The sequence below is a fragment of the Plectropomus leopardus genome, chromosome 20 (genome assembly GCF_008729295.1).
Source record: "Plectropomus leopardus isolate mb chromosome 20, YSFRI_Pleo_2.0, whole genome shotgun sequence".
Taxonomy (NCBI): Eukaryota; Metazoa; Chordata; class Actinopteri; order Perciformes; family Serranidae; genus Plectropomus; species Plectropomus leopardus.
In genome coordinates this window covers 20,943,564-20,964,361 of record NC_056482.1, presented here as the reverse complement: position 1 = coordinate 20,964,361, position 20,798 = coordinate 20,943,564, and the positions used below count along the sequence as shown (strand labels likewise).

Sequence of the window (20,798 nt, the reverse complement as noted above, 5' to 3'; positions counted from 1 at the left end):
AACAATGGGCACATTGTGTGGAGAGTTGGCATTGAGGAGATGGGGGGAGGTGGAGGAGGAATGAGATGGAGAGGAGGAGACAGGAGAGGAAAGCTGAGGAAAAGAGAGGTGATGGCAGATGAGTTGAAGGGGGAGAAGAAGAGAGGAAAGGTAAGGAGAGGAAAGAAAAAGAGTGGTGCAGAGCAGAGAGACGGTGAGGTGCAAGGATTGTTGATGAACTTGGAAAGTATGGAAACAGGGTGAAGGGAGAGATGACAAATAAGAAGGAGAAATGGAGCAAAAGAAATAGAACAATATGTGGAACATAATTGCAGAGGAGGACAAGTGAGAGGAGAGATGGAAGAAGTGTGGAAAGTTTTCCCAGTTTCACTTGTCGGACATGTAATACCCAAGTTGCCACAACAGTGCCAAGTGGGAATTTGTGCATCAGGCTCACATTCAGAATTGAAATCTTTATACCCCTGTTGCACTAGAACATAGCTCATAAATCATCTTGGCAAAGTAAACCAGGATTGTTAAACTAATAGGAAGTAGCAGGAACCCTTGACCCAGGTCTGTCATACTGTATCACGTCCTGGACATTTCAGCCACGTATTTGTCATGTGAAGAATCATCCAAAAAACAGTTAAGAATTAGTTTGTTAACTAACTAATCTGAGGTATAGTCCTTATTCAACAGGCAGTTTCATGTTAAAGCAGAATCGACAGTTTGCAAGCATTCAGTGAAGAGACTTTCTATCACTTTCAGATGTTACCTCCATCATTCATAACCCATTCACATCAAAGCCTGCTTTAAGAAATGCTGCACATCTGAACTCTGCAGTGTGGATGATTTATTTTCAACACTAAAAATACTTTTTAAATCTTTAAAAATCCTCACCATGCCCCAGATATGTATAAAGGAGTCATTATTTAGTATGATAATTTGTGCATAAGTGTGATAATGCTTGATGTTTAGTGCCTTTATTTTTTAAATAGATAATTCTACAGCGCTAGAAACTACAGAGCCAAGGATTTACTGCAGGACACTATGCTGAAAAACTGCAGGGACCACTTCTGGTTATAAAACAGCATTTTTGTCTTTAACTTAAGCATTGAAGTGAGCTTCATATTATCATATTTTTGAGTTCCATAGTCAGGAGATGTATTCTGTTCTCCATAAAAAGTGAAAATCGCAATAATTCACTTTGAAACTAGACATCAGTGTGATAGTCTCACACACCAATAAATGTTCTCTACAGACTAAACATTCTCTATGCATAGGAATAACATGTCAAATGTGAAGGTCAGTGGTGTTCTACTTAAAGCTTTATTCCTCTCAGGACTGTGTTAGCAATAGCAACCAGAAGGTTGTATGATGGATTGTTGAGAAACTGGGAGCAGACCACGGTCTAGTCTACTGTCTGAAAATTATGCAACTTCTGAATGAACCCAGCCAGTTTATCTCAATATGTGTTGGACCAATGATGACAAAACTCAAAGATGAACTGACATGTAGAGTTTCCACTTCGCTTATTATATTGACTAATGATGCCAGAGGTGGGTGGCTCTCAACGGGAAAAGGTCTTAATATATAGAAGACAAGAAGACAAAACGTTTTTGGCCATCTGGCTTTCATCATTAGTTGATGAATAGTTCAATAGTTCTAAAAGCATCGTTCTTGGAACCGTCTTTGTTTTGTCCACACTGCAAGACCTGGAAATGATCCAAGTTCTTAGAAGATTGTTTTGAGATAATCACTTAAAAAAATATTTTATTCCTAAAATAGGAGGATTTTTTAAATACACTTTTTAAAGTGGCACTTACTATAAACAAAATGAAAAGAAAAATAGACTTATCTACGGCTGAATGGTTCGAGTGATAGGGCACGGTTCACTGTTGATCTTAGATTAAGGTTCAGTACAAAATACAGTAAGAACTGAACGCCACATCAACATTGAATATTTTTGTCTCAGGCTTTAAGAATATATATGTAGCAAGTTCTCTAAAAAAAAAAGCACAATATAAGTCATTTGTATGTTGAGTTTAGGGGATGTTTGTCGCCATGGTTACAGTAAAAACCATGTGGTTACAGTCAGGCAATGTCTGTGGTCATAGTTAAAAGAAACCTCCATTTGACTGTTGATAGGAATTGGTGAGCAAACAGCAGTCTCCCATGTTACAGTCAGATGTTTTTTTGACATCCATCCACATCAGCCTTTCATAATAATATCACATTACCTCCTCCAGTCATAATCACTATAGCTGCTAGACAACTTTGTCAATTGTATGTACAGACAAGTCATTTTTGGATATTTATACTATCATTCTGTTGTTTTTTGTTTTTTTTTTTTGGGGGGGGGGGGGGCAGATGCTGGATGTTGTTGTCTACCTATACATTCATAACATCCAAATGAGTCACCACAATTCCATCAAATTTCATATTATGTATTTGTGGTTATTTAAACACCACTTGGGCCAACATATCCATGTGCACAAAAGAAAAAAAAATCTAAAGCACAGATTGCAATGACATGAAGCCATTTCATTTTGGGAAAGTGATTTGTGGGGTGTAATGAGCTGTGCAGTCTCACGCAGCTGCAAGCATGACAACTCAGTGGATCTAGAAATATCATCTTATAAGAAAGGGTCTTGTTCGGCTGAAGTGAAAACATTTGAAAAAATAAACAAAAAAACCTGTGCTAAATATTTGTTTATAGTATATCTAAATGTAGGTGGATTTATTTTGCAAACAACAGGCGAAACATGTATGACTGTCTGTAAGAAAGGGACGACAATTGAGTATGTGTGTTAATTAGGCATATGAATATACGGATGCAGACACTGATACTTGAGTTATGACCTCACTTGAATGTATTCCAGGGTGGTCCTTTCAAAGCCTGTTAGACACACACACGCACGCAAGCACGCACGCACACACACACACACACACACACACACACACACACACACACACACTTTCTCCTTTCTTCTCTCTCACCACACAGCCAGACTTTATCACACATTTCTAACAAGCATGAAGAGAGTGTGTCGACACACACTCAAGCACAGCAAGCATTTTAGTGTGTGTCTGTTAGGGGGAGAGGAAAGTTCAGGAGTGTGTGTGTACAATGTGTTGAACCCCGGGTGTTACAGACAGAGAACAAAATGCTTCAACAACTTAGTCATTCAAACTTTTCCTTTTATATACACACCCAGGTGCGGGAACACAGAAATCTAAAATCCCCCTTTTTTGTATCCTTTTTCTTGTGCAATCTTTCCCTTTTGCAAAACCCACCCACCGGCTGTTGCAAACATACACACAGATACACACACGCACACATACAGACACACACACACACACACGCACACATACAGACACACACACACACACACACACACACACGCACACACAATGACTGGATCTTTCTCTGCAGGCTCCAAGGGTCTGATGAAAGTTTTGGGAATGTGTACTGAGAGGCCACTGACACTTCCTCCACTTTCTAGTACTGACGAGTGGCCTCAGGCATCTAATACCCAGGCGACTGCTCCCTCCAGACGTTTAATGGCCATAAACCACAGATGACAAACAGAACAAATGAGCTTTCATCTGGGGTGGTTATTGTAGTAGGGACTCCATCATTGTGGATCTATTCGTCATTAGTGTTTTGGTAGATACAGTGATTAAAAACATCAAAATCACATGCAGGTTTCATAATGCCCTCTGTAAATTTATAAAAAAAAAAAAAACAAAACAAGGGGAAACAACAAACTCATCACAAACAGGAAAATCCAGTCAGATTGTAGAACACTGACTTGTGCTAATTTCTGACCCCATTATAACACATTTAATGCACATGTAGGAATAACATCTGCTTAAAGTTTTACTCTTATTTTATTTTTATTTTTTGTATGCACCACTTTACATAAATGTATATATGGTCATATCTTAAGTTAATTTATGCAGTCTTAGATATAGTGTTTTTAGTAGAAAATTCCCTCTTTGTTCTTTGTAGATGTTTTTAAGCTGCATTTTAGGCATAGTAATAGATTTTCTTTTCATTTTCTTTTTAAATTTTCACTTTAATGCACAAGAAACATGTAAGAGAAGCTACCAGACAGACTGTGTATGCAGTATAAATTATTTGTAAGCCATTTTTGAAGATGTTGCATAGTCAGATATTACAAGAGTTCAGCTGAAAGACAGACATACACAGTTATTGATAACCCTATTTATCTTTGAGATAGTCAATAAACCATACACTCAAAAATCAATTGGATGCTTTAGTGCTGCAGCACTATTCTCTCCATTTGTATGAGTTTGATCATTTTGTTGAGCAACTTCTGAAAGCAGCAGGGTGTTGGTGATTTCCAGCTGGTTAGAATCAGTTTCTTGGCAGTTTCCAATTTGTCCAACAGTGCCAATTGCTCATCAGATGTATAGTTAAAAAACAGAACATCTACAGAGTGCCAGTTGTGGGTCAGTGGGAAAATCCCTCCCACAGACCCTTGAGGACCACTGAAATATTTCACACCAGTGATTATGTAATTATGGAGAAAGCCAGAAAAGACGTGTTAAAGAGCCCTCTCCAACTTTGCATCTGTCACATTATGGGGAAAGAGACGAATACATTTGGATGCAATTAATAGAGTCTATGGATGTAGTCTGGGTGGAGTCTTTGTATTGAATCAATTTGTACCTCACATCAGTTGAGCCAGTTTGAATTCTTGAGAAGTCTTCATTTCAGATGTCATCAGACACCTCAAGATTCAGCTCATTGGATCAGGCTTTTTTCCCCAGTTGTTAGTGCACACTGAAATTGTGAATAGATAGACAAAATAGTAGATTAGAAAGCTTTATTAATCCCCAATGAGGAAACTCATTTGTCACCAGGAACATCTTGCAGACAACAGACAATGTACACAGAGCATTCACAGAACACAACAACTTCAAATGCAAAATACAACAAATAAATAACACCACGAGAAGCCATTTGAGACATGATCGACAGCTAAGACCTCAAATAAAAGTGTTCATTAAAAATCTTTCGGTTGCTGGAACAAAAGACCTTCTGAGTTGTTTAAGAATGAGGCATGCTGAGTCGCTCATTACATGAGCTTCTGAGTCTGTTAAAAACACAGTGTAATGGATGGTTTTCAAACACAGAACTGATTTAAGTTTGATCCTTGTCAGACGGTTAGAGTCTGAGGAAGCTTCAGGAGCTCAAAGAATGAGCAAATCTGTGGCATGGTTTCAAAATTTGGAATTTTATCTTTGACAGTGTCTCATTTGGAGATAGTGCTGAAAAAAGAGAATTGGGGATGTTAATCTTAATTTTGAACTGATTAAATGATGCAAACTGTTTGCTGTCTGGATGGACAGGAAACCCTTTTAACTTACATATAGACAAACAGTCATCACCAAGTGGTAGTTATGACTTGAAGAGTTTCAGCATATGAGTACCTGACTGTTGTTTTAAGACACTTGACAAACTGAGAAACAATCCTTAGTATTTTGTAAAAAAAAAAAAATAAAAATCTGCAAGAATCTAGACAACATTTCTGTACTTCTAATGCAAACATTTGTTATCAATCAAATATGAACACTCAGTAAATCATACAAACAGAAAGTGTCCCTATTATTATGATTAGTGGTCTGTGTTTATTTTTGAGATGTCTCTACAAAAATCAGCAAGCAGAAATTAAGCAGATACATCCGGCTTGTCTGGAGCAGCACAATATAGCAATAATTCAATACAGCTAATAGAATGTGCCATTGCTGTTTCAGTGAATGAAATAACATTTAAATGCCACTCCAAGCAAACATGGCTGCAGATGGAGTCCCTAATCAGCCTGCCTCAGGAAATTGGACATGTAAACAGAGCCCAGAAAACCGTTTATTTAATTGATTAAGACTTCCTTTATACTGTTATTGGTGCACAGCCATACCTAATACACACCCGTTTTGGCTAAAGAATAGAAAAATATTGTACACTGCAAACATTGTGAGCCAGTCTACTGTATAGCTGATGGACAGTATTGCTTTTGGCTTGGATTACATATAAAAATGGGCTAAATTTAGAATTTATAGCATTGGGTTATATGGAACAAAAGCAGTCAGGAACCAAATTATGGGTTATTGCTACTGGTAAAACTAACATTATGTAACATGTCATGTATATCATGGCTGTCAAAACAGTATATTACCAATAAGATTTAGAGCTCCTCAGCAGTCAAAGGTGCAGGAGTTGGAAAATATTTCTGGCAAACTTCAGCTTTCATAGCTTTCAACACTGCCTCATTTCCCAGGAGTATCCCTTATTTTTCATGTGAATTTTTGAAAGGTGAAGGTTTTTCCAACATTGCAGATTAGTCCAAGAAGAAAAAAAAATCCCTCATGTTTGCAGTTCAGTTTTGGCAGTTCTTGCTGTGTCACTGCAGAGAGAAAAGCAGGCTTAGAGGATTTGGATGGTCATGTTAGAAGGTAAATTGAGACAGGAGGATTTCCACAAAAAAACTGATCTTTGACACAGAACATCTAATGCTTATTCTTTAATTCCTCATCCCCTACCTTCTTCTGTCTCTTTGTCTATGTCTTACTTAAACACACACACACACACACACACACACACACGCACTCCCCTACTCTAGCCCTGAGGTCCTGTTTCCGGTCTGGGGTGTATGAGAGAGACCAGCCAGCATCTGTGTGGGACTGGAGCTTATTATACACACACTCATGTTCCTGTGAGCATTGTTTATGTGTGTGTGTGAGTTGACTCTAAGTGTCGTGTAGCTGCTGTTGCCGCTTAATTTTCTCTGTTTCCTCAGATGCACTTTTTCAATGCTGGAAAACTCGTAAAAACCCACCAGATGCGGGAAAAAAAACATGTTTTAGTTTCATATCACACTGGGATTTATTCGCACAGCAAACATAGATACATAAGCAGCTGCACACACAGAGCAGACACACATACACACACACACACACACCACACTTATGTAGTGCTGCTGGAAACTGTGACTTGTAGACAATACATGTTTTGTTTCCAACAATCGTTTGAGACCTTTTGCGCTAATAAAGCTACCGTTCATGTCTTAACGATGGCTGTTTTCTGTATGAAACACTGATTCAACAATACACACAAACACACACACGACGACTAATCATTCTGAGTCGAAATCCAATGGGGATTTTTTTTCTTTTCTTGAGAAACCTGCTTAAATCCACGTTTCCTAAAGCACTGCTTTGTGTTGGGTGTTATGAAAGAGGAATATATGCATTTTTCAAGAAAATATGGATTAACTCATTCTTGATGGAAGCATAAAAGTAGGACATGCGCTCAGAAAGACAGACACAAGGCCAGTCTATTTAGAGTAGACAGATTTAGTTTTGGTGCCCTTAATCCATGTAAATGCATGCACTGCAAGAACTATTTTTTCATTTTTCATTATTCAAACCTTAAAAGTTAAAGTACACTTTCTGCTGTGTTATAGCCAGTTGGTGGTTTCATGGTTTTAATTGTTGATTCCTACAGGTGATCCTTCAAAAATACTGCAAATTGTTGAACTGTAAAAGGTGGCTTCATAATTCAAAGGCATGAATTTTATACACACATACATATATGCATGTCATGTTTGCATTGCTTGAGTTTAATTAATAAAGCAAGCCAACAGTGAGCCATAGGAACCTAGCAGTATTAAAGCCAACCCTTCCTCTTCCTCTCCTGAGTGAGTGGACCAGTAGACCAACTCCAGTGGATTTTAGACAACAATATAAGGTTTTCTTAAAGAATATTTCAAAAGTAACGTAACCCACCTGGTCTTTACGTGCCCATGTCCCTTGTAGCATTCATTAGAGTGCTGCATTTGAACACAAACTTAACCAAAACTTATTATAACCAGAACCTCAAAACTAAGACATAACCGTCAAACAGGCCTTTGAAGAAGTGAGAACTTGCCAAAATGTCCACACTTTGTACACACACTGATAAGTATGTACAATTCCTAAGAGAACCTCAACACTTCACAGACAGCTTGCCCATTTTTGGGAATATTTTGTCTCTTTGGGTTTTATGTTTCATTTTCACTGTAATATGATTATATTAAATTTCCATGTATGCCAAACTCTTTGACTAAACAACCTGGTCTTTCAGTACAGCATTTTCCCCCATTGCTTATTTAAATCTAGCTTTTTATCTTCAAACATCACAAGTTTATACAGTAAGGTTCAATTGCCAAGTAAAGGAAAACAACCAGATGTGACCTACTGAAAAAAAAGTGTTACAGAACAGTGCATATAATAAAAAAAAACACCTTGTTTTTTTAATTAATTCTTTAGTTCCTTAACATATAGCAACAGATTCAGGGGTACACCGTTCTCATGAGAGCATCACCTTGTTCAATTAAAATGTTAATAACTGTCACACAAATTGAAAAATCTATTGTAGCATATCTAAAATGCTTTCTCCTTTCAGAAAGCACCTCTGCCACCATGGATGACGAACAGTGCTACTACAACGAGACCATTGCCTTCTTCTACAACCGCAGTGGCAAGTACCTTGCTACTGACTGGAACACAGTCAGCAGGCTGGTGATGGGCCTGGGCATCACTGTGTGCATCTTCATCATGCTCGCCAACCTTCTGGTGATGATCGCCATCTACGTCAACAGGAGATTCCACTTCCCCATCTACTACCTGATGGCCAACCTGGCAGCTGCTGACTTCTTTGCCGGACTGGCCTACTTCTACTTGATGTTCAATACGGGACCCAACACACGACGTCTGACTGTTTCCACATGGCTGCTGCGCCAGGGCTTGATTGATACTAGCCTGACAGCGTCTGTGGCCAACCTGCTCGCCATCGCCATCGAGCGCCACATCACTGTGTTCCGCATGCAGCTACACACGCGCATGAGTAACCGGCGTGTGGTGGTGGTGATTGTCATAATTTGGACCATGTCCATAGTCATGGGCGCCATCCCCAGCGTGGGCTGGAACTGTATCTGTAGTATTAAGTCTTGCTCCAACATGGCGCCGCTTTACAGCAACTCCTACTTGGTCTTCTGGGCAGTGTTTAACCTAGTGACTTTTGTTGTCATGGTGACACTATATGCCCACATATTCGTCTATGTGCGGCAGAGGACCATGAGGATGTCGCGGCACAGCTCAGGACCAAGGCGCAACCGAGATACGATGATGTCTCTGCTGAAAACCGTGGTGATTGTGTTGGGTAAGGAAGATATATTCTGTCTGTCTATCAAGCTATCTTGCTATAAGGCTATTCTTCTCTATCTAGCTGTTTATCTCTATCTAGTTATCTATCCACTGTATTTATGCTATATCTATCTCTATCTGGCAAGCTACATCTACAGCAGTGAGTGCAGCAGTTGAAATCAGCAGCAGCAGCAGAACAATGAATCTGTTGATGGGTCTGTCTGTGACGCTGTATCATTCAACACAAACACAGTGTCTGCCTAGCACGACTGTAAGCCTCAAATACATAATCTCAGCCAACCCTGTCCCCATATCATGCAGCTGTCCTAGGTGAAAATCTGAAATTGACGGGAATATTGCTATCATAGCAGTTTAACTAATTTTGTTTGTTGACCATAATGTGTAAAAGATCATGAGAGTTCGAACTTTAAACCTGTTTTAGCCCCTCAGTTTATGGAGGATGTTTGCATAACTGTTATCGAAGCTTTTTTAGCAAAATAAGTTTCTTTATTTCCTGTAGAAATGAAAGTGGAGATGAAACAGGTACCCACTTCTGCAAATTTGGTGGGAAAATACTCAGAAAGGATTTAGGGTGAGACGAGAAAGGAGCCTGTGGATAATCTCATGACATCCCGATACAAGCCTTTAAATGTGTTGCCTTTAACCATGGGCATATTATGAGACATGGCCACTGGACACACAAACTTTGTAGAAGTTTTGTGTCTATTTGTGGTCATTTTGTGTCTCCTTGAGGTTGTTTTGTGTTTCTTTGAGGTATTTATGTGTCTTTTTTTGTCATTTTGTGGTTTGTTTTGTGGTTCTTGTTGTAGTTGTTTGGGGCCCTTTGGGGTAATTTTGCGCCTTTGTGGTTGTTGTGTGTCTCTTTGCAGTTCCTTTAATCTCTTTGTTGTCTTTTTTGTGTCTCTTTGTGATCATTTTGAGTTTTTTCTATGTCAGTATGTTAATTTAAGACATTTTTCAAGTGAAAGCCAAAGGGGGGCCCTGACACTTCAAATCTTAGATCTGACCATGACTTCATTAATTAGCAGCTTGATATCACATTGAGAGTTTTCTTTTCTCCAAATGAACAGATGCTATGCTGTGTTAAAAACTCCTCTAATCAAACTCAAGTTTTTAACCTTGTAAACATGTCTATATGGTGTATTTTATATACTACAAGCCATATCATGAGTGAAATAAGCAGTCACCATGGCTGAGTATTTCCACTTTGGCCTCCTGATTACTTTTGCTCACCCTGGTGGTGAAGCATGTTTACCTAATTGCTATCAGCTGTGTGATGGGGTGTGGCCTATATAACATCACTGTGCCTGTGTCTGTCTTTCATTGTTGATCTTGAAGCAGGCCTGAGAGCTGCAATTTTACTTGACTAAAAGGGAAATACACATGGAGCTGAGGTTTTTGCCACACATCGCCCATAAGCATCACTTTAGCTGTTTGATAACCTAGTCAAGCTAAAAACTCATGTTATCTATTACTGCTACATTTCTAACATACAAGTAGTAGAGAGGGATGAGCAGAGTCGAAGATGAGCAGTCCAACGCTCCCTTCTGATGCAACAGTGCCTGTTTTATTTTCAAGCTGAGCTCTGTGTGCAGTCTGACAGTTTAATGTCCAAGCATTCAGCTGAGATATGTTTCCCACTATGTAGTGGTTTGTAATAAGTGGAAGCAAAGCTGGTTTTTACATTTCAACACATTGGCACACTAACTCAGTGTCGTGTGTTAAGCAAGTTGGAGTGTCTGAATTGTGGGAAAAGTACTTGTTGCTGCCTGGAAGCAGGATGTGTTGGTCCTAGACAAAACATACCAAAGGATTCTGTGTGATTTGTCTCCTATGTGCTGTGTTATCTCATCCTGTTGCCTCTGTTGTCTTTACTTCAAACTTAATCCAAAGCATTGGACAGCCTATAAAACTGGAGGACATACATTTTCAGCTGCGTGGAGATGTTTTGTTTCTACTTATTTAACCTGCCTCTTAGATCAGCAGTCTTAGAGTCGTATTTAGAGATATTTCTGTGCCTCTTCATGGTTAAAGGGTGCACAGAGAAAGACTGACCATGAAGTAAATTAATATATTAATAAGCATGTGAGTTGATTTCTTTAAACTGAATGAAAGTTTAAAACTCCATGTGTCTTTGGAGCTCGCCCTACCCTTTTCTCAGTGTCCCATATACAACTGCAGAGAAAAGTCTGAGTCATCCACTAACACTCACTGCTATCTTTGAAAAATAACCCTATAAATAAATGCAAACATGTTCCAAATGCTGTTGAGTGACTTCATACTGAAACGGTAGAGGATTCCTTCAAAATTAAACAGAATACGCCCTATCTCAGAGTTGCACAATATCAGATTCTGCAAGTAAAGGACTGGCTAGGAGTCAATGACGTGACAGTGTGAGATTATAATTCACAAAAGCTTAACTTTATCTACAGATGGATCTAGAAATGGAAGGTTTTCATGTAAACACAAAGTATTCTGCAGCACACTGACAGAAGTGACATCACCTGTACTAAGCAAATAAACTACTGCTGCTTTTTGGCTGTGTTTCCAAATGGGTTTAGTGGACTACTTTGATTAAATCGAGGTTCAACAATTTTCTGTTCTATTGGCGGGACATATTTTTGCTAAGGGCTGCTGTTCTATAACTGTGTGTGCATGATTATATATATATGCACATTCTTCCACAGGAGCTATCCATACAACTAAAACAGCTCAGATGTCCTACATTAGTGGTTTCAACAGCTGTTAGTCCAAAGAATGTGTGAATGTCCAAAATGACACTTCTTCTCTAGATTGCATGGAACAAAAAATCTATATTAATTTCTAATGGTTTCAGACATCCTGTTGTCCACTCATCATCTGCTCCATGGGAATTAAAACTTAAAGCTCCATCCTGATGGCAATGTCCCCCGCAGTGGAAGTCCCTTGTGTAACCCACATGTAAGCTAATTTTATGGATCTAAAATGCAGATCTAAACTGTCCTGACTATTTTCTGGTCTTTCTTAGATTGTCAGTGCTATTAATTAGCTCTACACGCTGCTACAAATCTCTCCCCAAGTTTGGTTGATCCATGCACTGTCATGACAGATAGAAGGAATAAATTAAATATGCATATTTTAAACATTTTTTCCCAATGATTTCTCAAAAGCACCTTAAATGCTGTTCCAAAAACCAACACAAATGTCCAGATATTTCAGCTACAAAGGACCATTTAACTGATTGTGTACTGTTGGTAGGAACAGTTTTCTAATTTATAACATCGTTCAAAAAATTTCTGTATTACTCATTTTAATAATTATTGTTTTGAAATCCTGAACACATCACACGTGTTTCTTTTTACTGATGCCAAGCCCTTATTGGAAACTTTTGAGCAAGGGTGTGATGTGTTTTGGTACAGACTGGAACCCACTCCTGTTTCTTAGTGAGGTCATTTTTTTAGCACTAAGGAGGATAGAAAAAACATTTTTGTACTGAAAGAAGGGAGGTAGTTTCTTTTTTCAGTCAGATTTACAGTACAATCAGTTATTCACATCTTTTGGACTCTTATCTCCTATTTCATTTCAAAGAAATCCCTCTTTGCCTTTCTTTGTCTAACACTAGTAAAAGTTAAACAAAAAGGTCAGTAGTCTCCAGTGGGGTTAAAGTTATCATTGAGCCCTGGGTTTCGATAAGGAGTTCTTAGGGGAAGGTTAAGATGAGTTCACTCTTTGCTGCTTTACGAGAAAGTAAACCCCACAGCAGTTCCCTGTCCAGGTTCTTCCATCTGCTGAACAGATGATAAGTATTCCCCTGCTGCCTGCTGTCCTCTCCACTTGTCCTTCTCAGGATGTTGTAAAACCAGCCATGGCTGATTTCTTTTCAGGAGGACAGGATGACATTGAAAGTTGGTGACATGTACTTGCCCATAAGCACAGGCACATGCGTGTACACACCCGTGCTCTCTCACACTCACATGAGCCCCATGGCTCAATAAAGAACAGTGGGACACAAGGTTGGCTCCATTCACACAAACTCTGATGCACTTACTAAGTCAATGATGGGAAAACAAAACCAAAATCCGGCCTGTTGATGTGTTTTGCCAAAGATAATAGAGATAGGGATACACATGTGGGAACAGTATTTAAATACAAATGGAAAGTCCTTCCTCTGCCTTGAGGGTACCCAATGGAGTATTTGACCTTTTATAGAGTATGGAGAAAAGGTTTCACCAATAGGTCCCTGTTTTTGTGCACATATATGATGATGCACATACATAGGCTCCAGTTGCTGGATGACACTTCAGATGTATGAGTAAAAAAATTGCAGGGAGATGAAGGGGGAGTGTGATTGTACCTGGACGTGGTGGGAGATATGACCAGATGATTATTCTGTATAAAAAAATAAAGCACAGTGAGGATAGAGACATTTCATACACCAGACATGCAGTATATAACGTGGAGCTGCTGATGTGTATTAAACCTGCAATAGTCCTGTTTATATATATCAGCTCATCAGGTAGAAATTCATTCTGCACCATAAACTCACATAAATGTAACCACTTGAAATTTTAGCTCACACACTCGGAAAAAAAACCCCAAAAACAGTCCCATATGCGACCATTTGGTCACACTATAGAACCCTAATGCTTTTTACTAGTTTTTGTTTAGTTGCAGAAAATGGTTAAAAGAAAAAAATATATCATTGAGATAGGCTGCTTAAATATAATCACTGTATTGTGGGGGCTGTGTATTATGATAAGTTTACTTTTGAAAAGGAAAAAAAAAGAGTGCATTGACAAAACTACTAGTTTGCTCCTGCTAATTGAAAAAGGATACATTTGGTTCTCTTTATTGCTCAGGAGCCTATGGTCTTTAATGTATAGTATACTGTATGCATTTTCATGTCTAATCTATTGCGCGTCTGTCCATCTTGGAAGAGGGACCTCTCCCCAGTTGCTCTTCCTGAAGTTTCTGCCATTTTTCTCTGTTAAAGGATGTTTTTGGCGAGTTTTTACTAATCTGCTTTACAGCATACAACATCCCTCTGTCCAAAGACAGAGGGATGTTGTATGCTGTAAAGCCCGCTGAAGCAAATTTTTGTGATGACGGGCTTTATAAATAAAATTGACTTGACTTGTACAAGTCACTCAAGATTTCTGCCTTTAAACAGTACACTGAATGACAAATAATGAATTAGTGATGTAAGGACATCATTATGGAAGCAACAAATCTACAACGACAAATCAACTTGTTCACTACATCGGCAGATATCAGCTTATCGCAGATACCTTCAGTACCTACATAAATTCATTAACCAAATCTAATCAACTGATACTGATCCGTTTAAAAAGCTGTCACAAGGAGGGTCACAGTCAGTCTCGCTAGTCCATTCACTAACTGGTGCTCTACTGAAAAGTTTGAATGACACCAACAGAGATTCTCTTCATCACTCTTCTATGAGTCAACTGCAACATGAAATTAACCATGACCCTTGGTCATTGGGTGTGTGTGTGTCAGGTGTTGGCTAATGCAGGGGTCTTCTGTGAATGATTCGATTATCTTATGGTGTTGTATGCACTCGCATCCTCAGACAGAGTGGAGCGCCAAGACATACCATCGCCCAAACACATGCACACAGATGCCGTATCAGTGACCTACATTTGTTTCACAAATAAAAAACTCCTAGTTTTTTCGCCTTAATTTCAAAGCATAGACAGAAAGTGAACAAATGCATACCCCTGACATACAAAAACTTTCTTTTTGCTGTTGCACTGTATGTGTGTCTTTTGGCTGACAGAGAGCAGAACCAATCAGAGCTTACTAAAACCCTCAGCATGGAAACATGACTGGCTTGTAATGTCACCTGTTTTCTGTGTGTGTGAAGCATTTAGTGCAGGAAATTACAGTTCGCAGTGCAGCTTTTCTAATCACTCACAATAGCAGCATCTGTCTATGTGAATCCTGTTTCCGCAGTTGTTAGTTTCTGGCAAACGCTGATCTCAAACAGCTCAAACATCCTAAGCATCGTTAAATGCCTCCAGGGGCTGCGCCTACTGCATTTTGAGTAATCCTAGATTTGTAAGCCTGCATTAACAATTGAACAATTGCAAATACACTGAACAAAAAAAAGAATTATTATTAATAGTTATTTCAGGGGTTTAAATTAAAGATTTAAGACTTTTATATGCACTCAATAAATATATTTCTCTCAAATTTCGGTCACAAATTTATTCAAATTTGTTAGTAAGCATTTCTTGTTTTCTAAGCTAATCCATCCACATGACATGTCAAACAGCATGAATTTATACAAGAAAGCCGGGAAAAACAGAAAAAAAGGTATCAACAGCACTGAACATTTATCAATTTCTTCACTGTTTGACAAGCAACCTATTTGCTACTTGCTAATTCGTTTGGGATGTGATGTAATAGGTCAGTTGGAAGAAGGTACATTAGGAGCTAGCTGAAAGGGGGCATATCGCCACCCACCGTGGTGGAGTCGGACATACTTATGTCACTAAATCTGTTTCCCTCGAGTGCATTTATACCGAGACAAGGACATATTAAGTCTGAATAAATAGCCTAATCAAGCTGTAACCACAGCTCAATTCAACTGTGCATCTTAACATACTGAGGCAATTTGGCAGTACATCCAGCCGACCTCACAACCACACAAGTCGCTTACGATGAAAAACTGCTGTCAGGTCAAAACCCTGTTGAGAACGATGCAGATGAACTTCCCCAAGGCAGTTTCTGAAAGTTTGGGAATTTTTTCACTTGGTCCCAGACAATCTTGCGCTGGATGTGGAGGTCCTGAGCTGGTGTTGTTGCTGAGGTCAGCAGTTGTGAGGCTGGTTGGATGTACTGCTAAATCATGCTGTTTAATTAGCATCGTAATATGCTCCACCTTTCAGGTGGATGCAATAGCTTGGGAAATTGGAAATTGAAAGAAATATGAATGCATGACAAAAAGTTTTAGATCATTGACTGAAGCCTGTGAAAAATGGCAGCAAAAACTGAAGTGCCATGTTTTCATTTTTCTTTAGTATACAGTCAAGTATTATCCAGATAAAATCTCCCTTAAAAAGTACCTGTAACTCGTATGACACAGTCAATCAAAAACAGCCCTTGAAAAGGAATTTGTTTTGAGACAGAGGAGGCAATTCTAATGAGGAAACATCTGTGGTCATTGCTTGAGGTAACACCAAAAAGCTAGCAAACAAAAATGCAACCATACGCAGACAATTCTGTCAACAAAGCCATTTCAGGATAGAAACAGACTGGTATTATTTTAAAAAGACAGAGACCAAAGCACCAAGAGGCCTGGCTGTGGCTAACAATCTGGATTTAATCTAAACCTCACCTCTGAACATCACCAGTGTAGAGCATTGTTTCTTGTTTTCACTGTCGACTTTTGTCTTTTTACATTAAAAAAAGAGAGACGCAAGGTGGAAGTGAGTGAGTCACTGCTGACCAAAAACCCTGCAGATATATCATAGTCTGGATGTTCTAGCAGAGCAGAAAAAGTCCATTATTTCCATTTCAAAGGCCTCACTGTACTTCCAGTATAAAGCCTTTTTCTCGAACCATTGGATCACTGTGACACCATTGGCACACTCCATCACTGTGTATACCGCAAGCCTCTTTATCAATAATTGTAAACACTCAGCTGCTGAATGTGAACTTTTATCTAATCTCCAATGTGTGTGTGTGTGGAAGTGCATGATGTGGGAAAGAGGGGAGAGGGAAAAGAAATCCCTCTGTGGACAAACGGGAAGCCATTTCACAGTATATATAACGGTTTCTGTCCACTGACTTAGTTCAGTGGGATCATGGTCATGACCACAGATGATGGTTGGTTTAGGAAAATGATGGACAGTTGAATAGTAATTGAGACAGAGACTTTGGAGTAGAGAGGAGGACAGGTTGCAGAAAGATGTGGCAAAGAAAAGAGATAAAAATGAATGGGAGATAGTGTCAAGACAAAGAGAAAAAAAGGGAAATGAAGTGAAGTAGGATCTCAATACAAGGATGGGGAAAAAGTGGAAAAGAGGGACAGGAAACGAGCATGAGATAGAGAGATGCAGATGGAGATTGATGGGAAGAAAGGCAGTGAGGCATACAGAGGAATGAGAGCAGTAATTTAATATCAAGTGTTCATTCATTTTTAAGGTCCTGAGAGAATTGCACATTAGTGGAAACCAAAGCCGGCATGAAAACACGAGAAATAATAGGACGACATGAAAATCCCTGATAGCAGAATTTGAAGCTCTGTAATGAGTTAAGTATGTTGCTACATGTGGAAAACATCAGCAAAGTGTAGAGACACAGCATTATGAGGATCAGAGACTTAAAGGGCTGTACAGGATTATAGAAATTATATATTTCACTTGATATAGTAAAATATTGTCATTACAGCCTACAATTTTTTATATCATTTGAAAAGTTATGGTGATTTCACTTCATTTCAGTACACATCGTAGTAGCAAACAAACTAGACTAAAGACTAAATTCACCAGAACAATAACACATTGGCCATTTGTCTGAAGACTTGCTGTAAAATAACCTGTTAATATTATCCTGACAAGTGACCTCTTGTGCTCTGGAAAATAATGACTGTTTTCTCTCAGAAGCAAAAGCTGAAATAGCGAGACATTATCAAAGGACTGCAAGTACCTTCTCAAGGAAGAGACTGGGTCTGATGGTTTGGTGTACTAAACGAGTACACGTAAACATTTATAGTCAAGATGTCTTCTACCAACAATCCAACACATTCTCACTCCCAACTTATCAAATTCAGACGCTTGGGTAGTGGCCGTACATGTCAAACTTTGATGTTTCACATAGGTACCCTTTCTGTGTCAGTAAGGGATGCTCGGGGATTCTGTGGCAATGTATGCTCATTACTTGCACTGTCTTTTTGAAATAAAGTCTTCTCTATAGTCTCTATAAACTTTGTTTAAAAAAAAAAAGTTTGATAACTGTTGAACAGGTCTGTGGAATTCCCCCACCACCACCTGACTGGACAAGGGCGCCCCTCTCCTCACAAATCTTGATTTTAACCCTTGATTACAATGGACAAGAAATCTTCATGTGTCTTACCACTAATGTAATTTTGACGAAGCCAAAATGGATGACCTAATGTTCATTAACATCTCTTGTTTCAAATCTCTACAAGTTGCTTTCCAAAGCACTCAGAATGACTGGAAACATGAAACTGATGGCAGCAATAAAAAACATGCCATTTCTAGTAACATGCAAAAGCACCAGCATGATCCTTTAAGCTATTTAACCTCATATTTATGGAATTCTTTAGTCCACTCCATGTGATTGAGGCAATGCGTCAGTAATGCTGAAAAACAGCGTCATTAACCTCTTAAAGATGCTTTTCTCATTGGAAGAAACATGACAGCCATTAGAGCAAAGCCTCTCTGTACAAACACCAAGATTGATTGAGAAAGAGATCCACATTCCCTAATCTGAAAAAGGAGGTGGTGTGCAGAGACAGAAAAATACCCACACCATTGCTCATGATCCTCTAACCATGTTATTATGAAGCAAAGGGCTTAAACGCTGAAAGTGAAACCCTGTTTCTGGTTAATAGTGATTGTTAGGCTAAGCTTGATGGGATGGACAGTTTTTCCGAGTGCTTTCTCAACACCATCCAAATGTTTTCACATCATGTTGGAGTGCTCCTCCATGTATCTTTGTGCCATGTGCAATTATGGAAGTGAGTGTTTGCGTGTGTTTCTGTCTGCACATGTGAGTGTTTGTCCGTGTCTACCCTCAGTTTTGCATCTGTGTCTTTGTGGGAGTGTGGAGTTCATTGTCATAGTCTGGTCTCTATTATTTCCTTATTTTTGTTCCCATAGCCCTCTGTTTTCTCTTGTATGGAAGTCTGTTTCCACCATAAAAAAAGATGAAAGTTAGGAATGATATAGATAGATAGATAGATGGATAGATAGATAGATAGATAGAGAATCATGGAAAGTAAAAAAAAAAATTTGTGTCTCTGTTTGGTTGTTTTGACCTTATTTGTAGTTCTTTTGTCTCTTTGTGCCTTTCTCTGGTTGGTATGTTAATGAGTGACATTTTGCAAGTGATGGCCAGTGGGGCCCTATGACACTCTGGGCCCCTGTGCCTGTATCCGATAGCCCCATTCGGTAATCCATACATGGTCACAATGTGTCACATAGGACATTGTTGCCATGCTAACACCCATACACGTGTCTTGCTTTTGTAATTCCTAACTCTATCAAAACCTGAAAAATGTCTATGTAGTCTTCCATAAATTTCCAAAGTTTCCAGGCCTGCATTGGAGCCGTGTTTATTTACTTTTCTCCACTGCCTTTCCATTGCTCCAGTCTCTCTTCCCTCCATGTGGCATTTTCGAGTAGCAACAGGGCAAAAAGGTCTATTTGTTTTGTTCATAAACAAGAACTCTGCTTTATCCTCTGTGAACCGTGTGGCAATAAAGCTGCAAACTGCACACATTTGGGCAAAGCAAAGGGACATTTCTTAGATGAAGGGTGTAACGCAAGCCCATGGCTTGAGAGAGGAAATGAAAGACTCCAAGGGTGAAACCTCGCACGTCATAACTTCACACAAAGACTGTTTTCTTCCTCATTCTGGGGGAAAATCAGAATAAACATCCTGTACATATATGTATTTCACACTACATTTAAAACAGACAGGATCAATGTTTGGTTATATGAAACTAGAGGAATGTAGAAGAGTATTAGGTTGTTATTTTGGCCTCACTTGGACAAGAATATTCGGACAAGAATATAGGTTGTGGTTTGGGTCGATTTTAAGGCTTTTTTATGTTTCATTCAACACTAACACAAAATAAGGCAGTGTTACCAAAGGCAGGAAACATGGTCACATAATACAATCAAAGTGTTGTTCAGAAGTATTTTTCTTGTTTTCCAAATGAAGTTTTGAATTTGAATCTTTGCTGTTTTTTGTGCTGAGTCTTGTCTTGTTTCAGAGTAAGATGTTTCACTTAGAGACAAATAGCTCAGATAGTTTCTTTGCTGGGCTGCGAACCGTTAGAGAAATTTATCTAACTGCGGAGAGTCTGCCTGCATAGCTGGGAAGTGAGGTCAAGCCTTTGCTGCAGCTGCCGCCTGAAAAACACTAACAGATAACAGGCATGCCTGTCAATATTGTCTCTCTCTATCCCCCTCGCTGTCTCTGCTTGTCTAATTCCTCATTAAGACCTTTTGTTATTACTGTCTCAAAAGTGTAATGTCCTGCAGTTGTCTTGTATTTGTGACAAATAGCATCTGTTGACTGGATTCACAATACTTGAACCCGACATTCATGAATAATGAGTCAGTGACCCCCCTTGACTGTGCTAACACACTTCATCTAATCAGAGAAATGATGATACTGTGCTGCTGGCAGATATGATGATGGAGGTCTGATTGCAAAAATGAGGCAGAGGTCAGTTATTTATGTTTCTGTAGATGTTTCAAGTTAAGGGCGGGATAATAGAGGATGATGATCAGTAATCCCATCCGATCTTTTAAGTATAAACATGAGGTTTTGGTTGCCTTAAAAATGTTACCTAACTTTAATCATCATATTCATTTTTTGTTTTGTAA

At 39.0% G+C, this 20,798-nt stretch overlaps 1 protein-coding gene across 1 annotated transcript in view; it reads left to right on the top strand.

Moving 5' to 3' along the window:
- Positions 1 to 20,798, top strand: part of lpar1 (lysophosphatidic acid receptor 1) — a 37,844-nt gene that overhangs the window by 9,624 nt on the left and 7,422 nt on the right. Inside the window, exon 2 of the mRNA XM_042508961.1 lies at positions 8,453 to 9,208. Within this exon, the coding sequence (XP_042364895.1) occupies positions 8,470 to 9,208 (739 nt within the window). The 5' untranslated portion in view covers positions 8,453 to 8,469. The remainder of the gene's footprint in view (positions 1 to 8,452; positions 9,209 to 20,798) is intronic.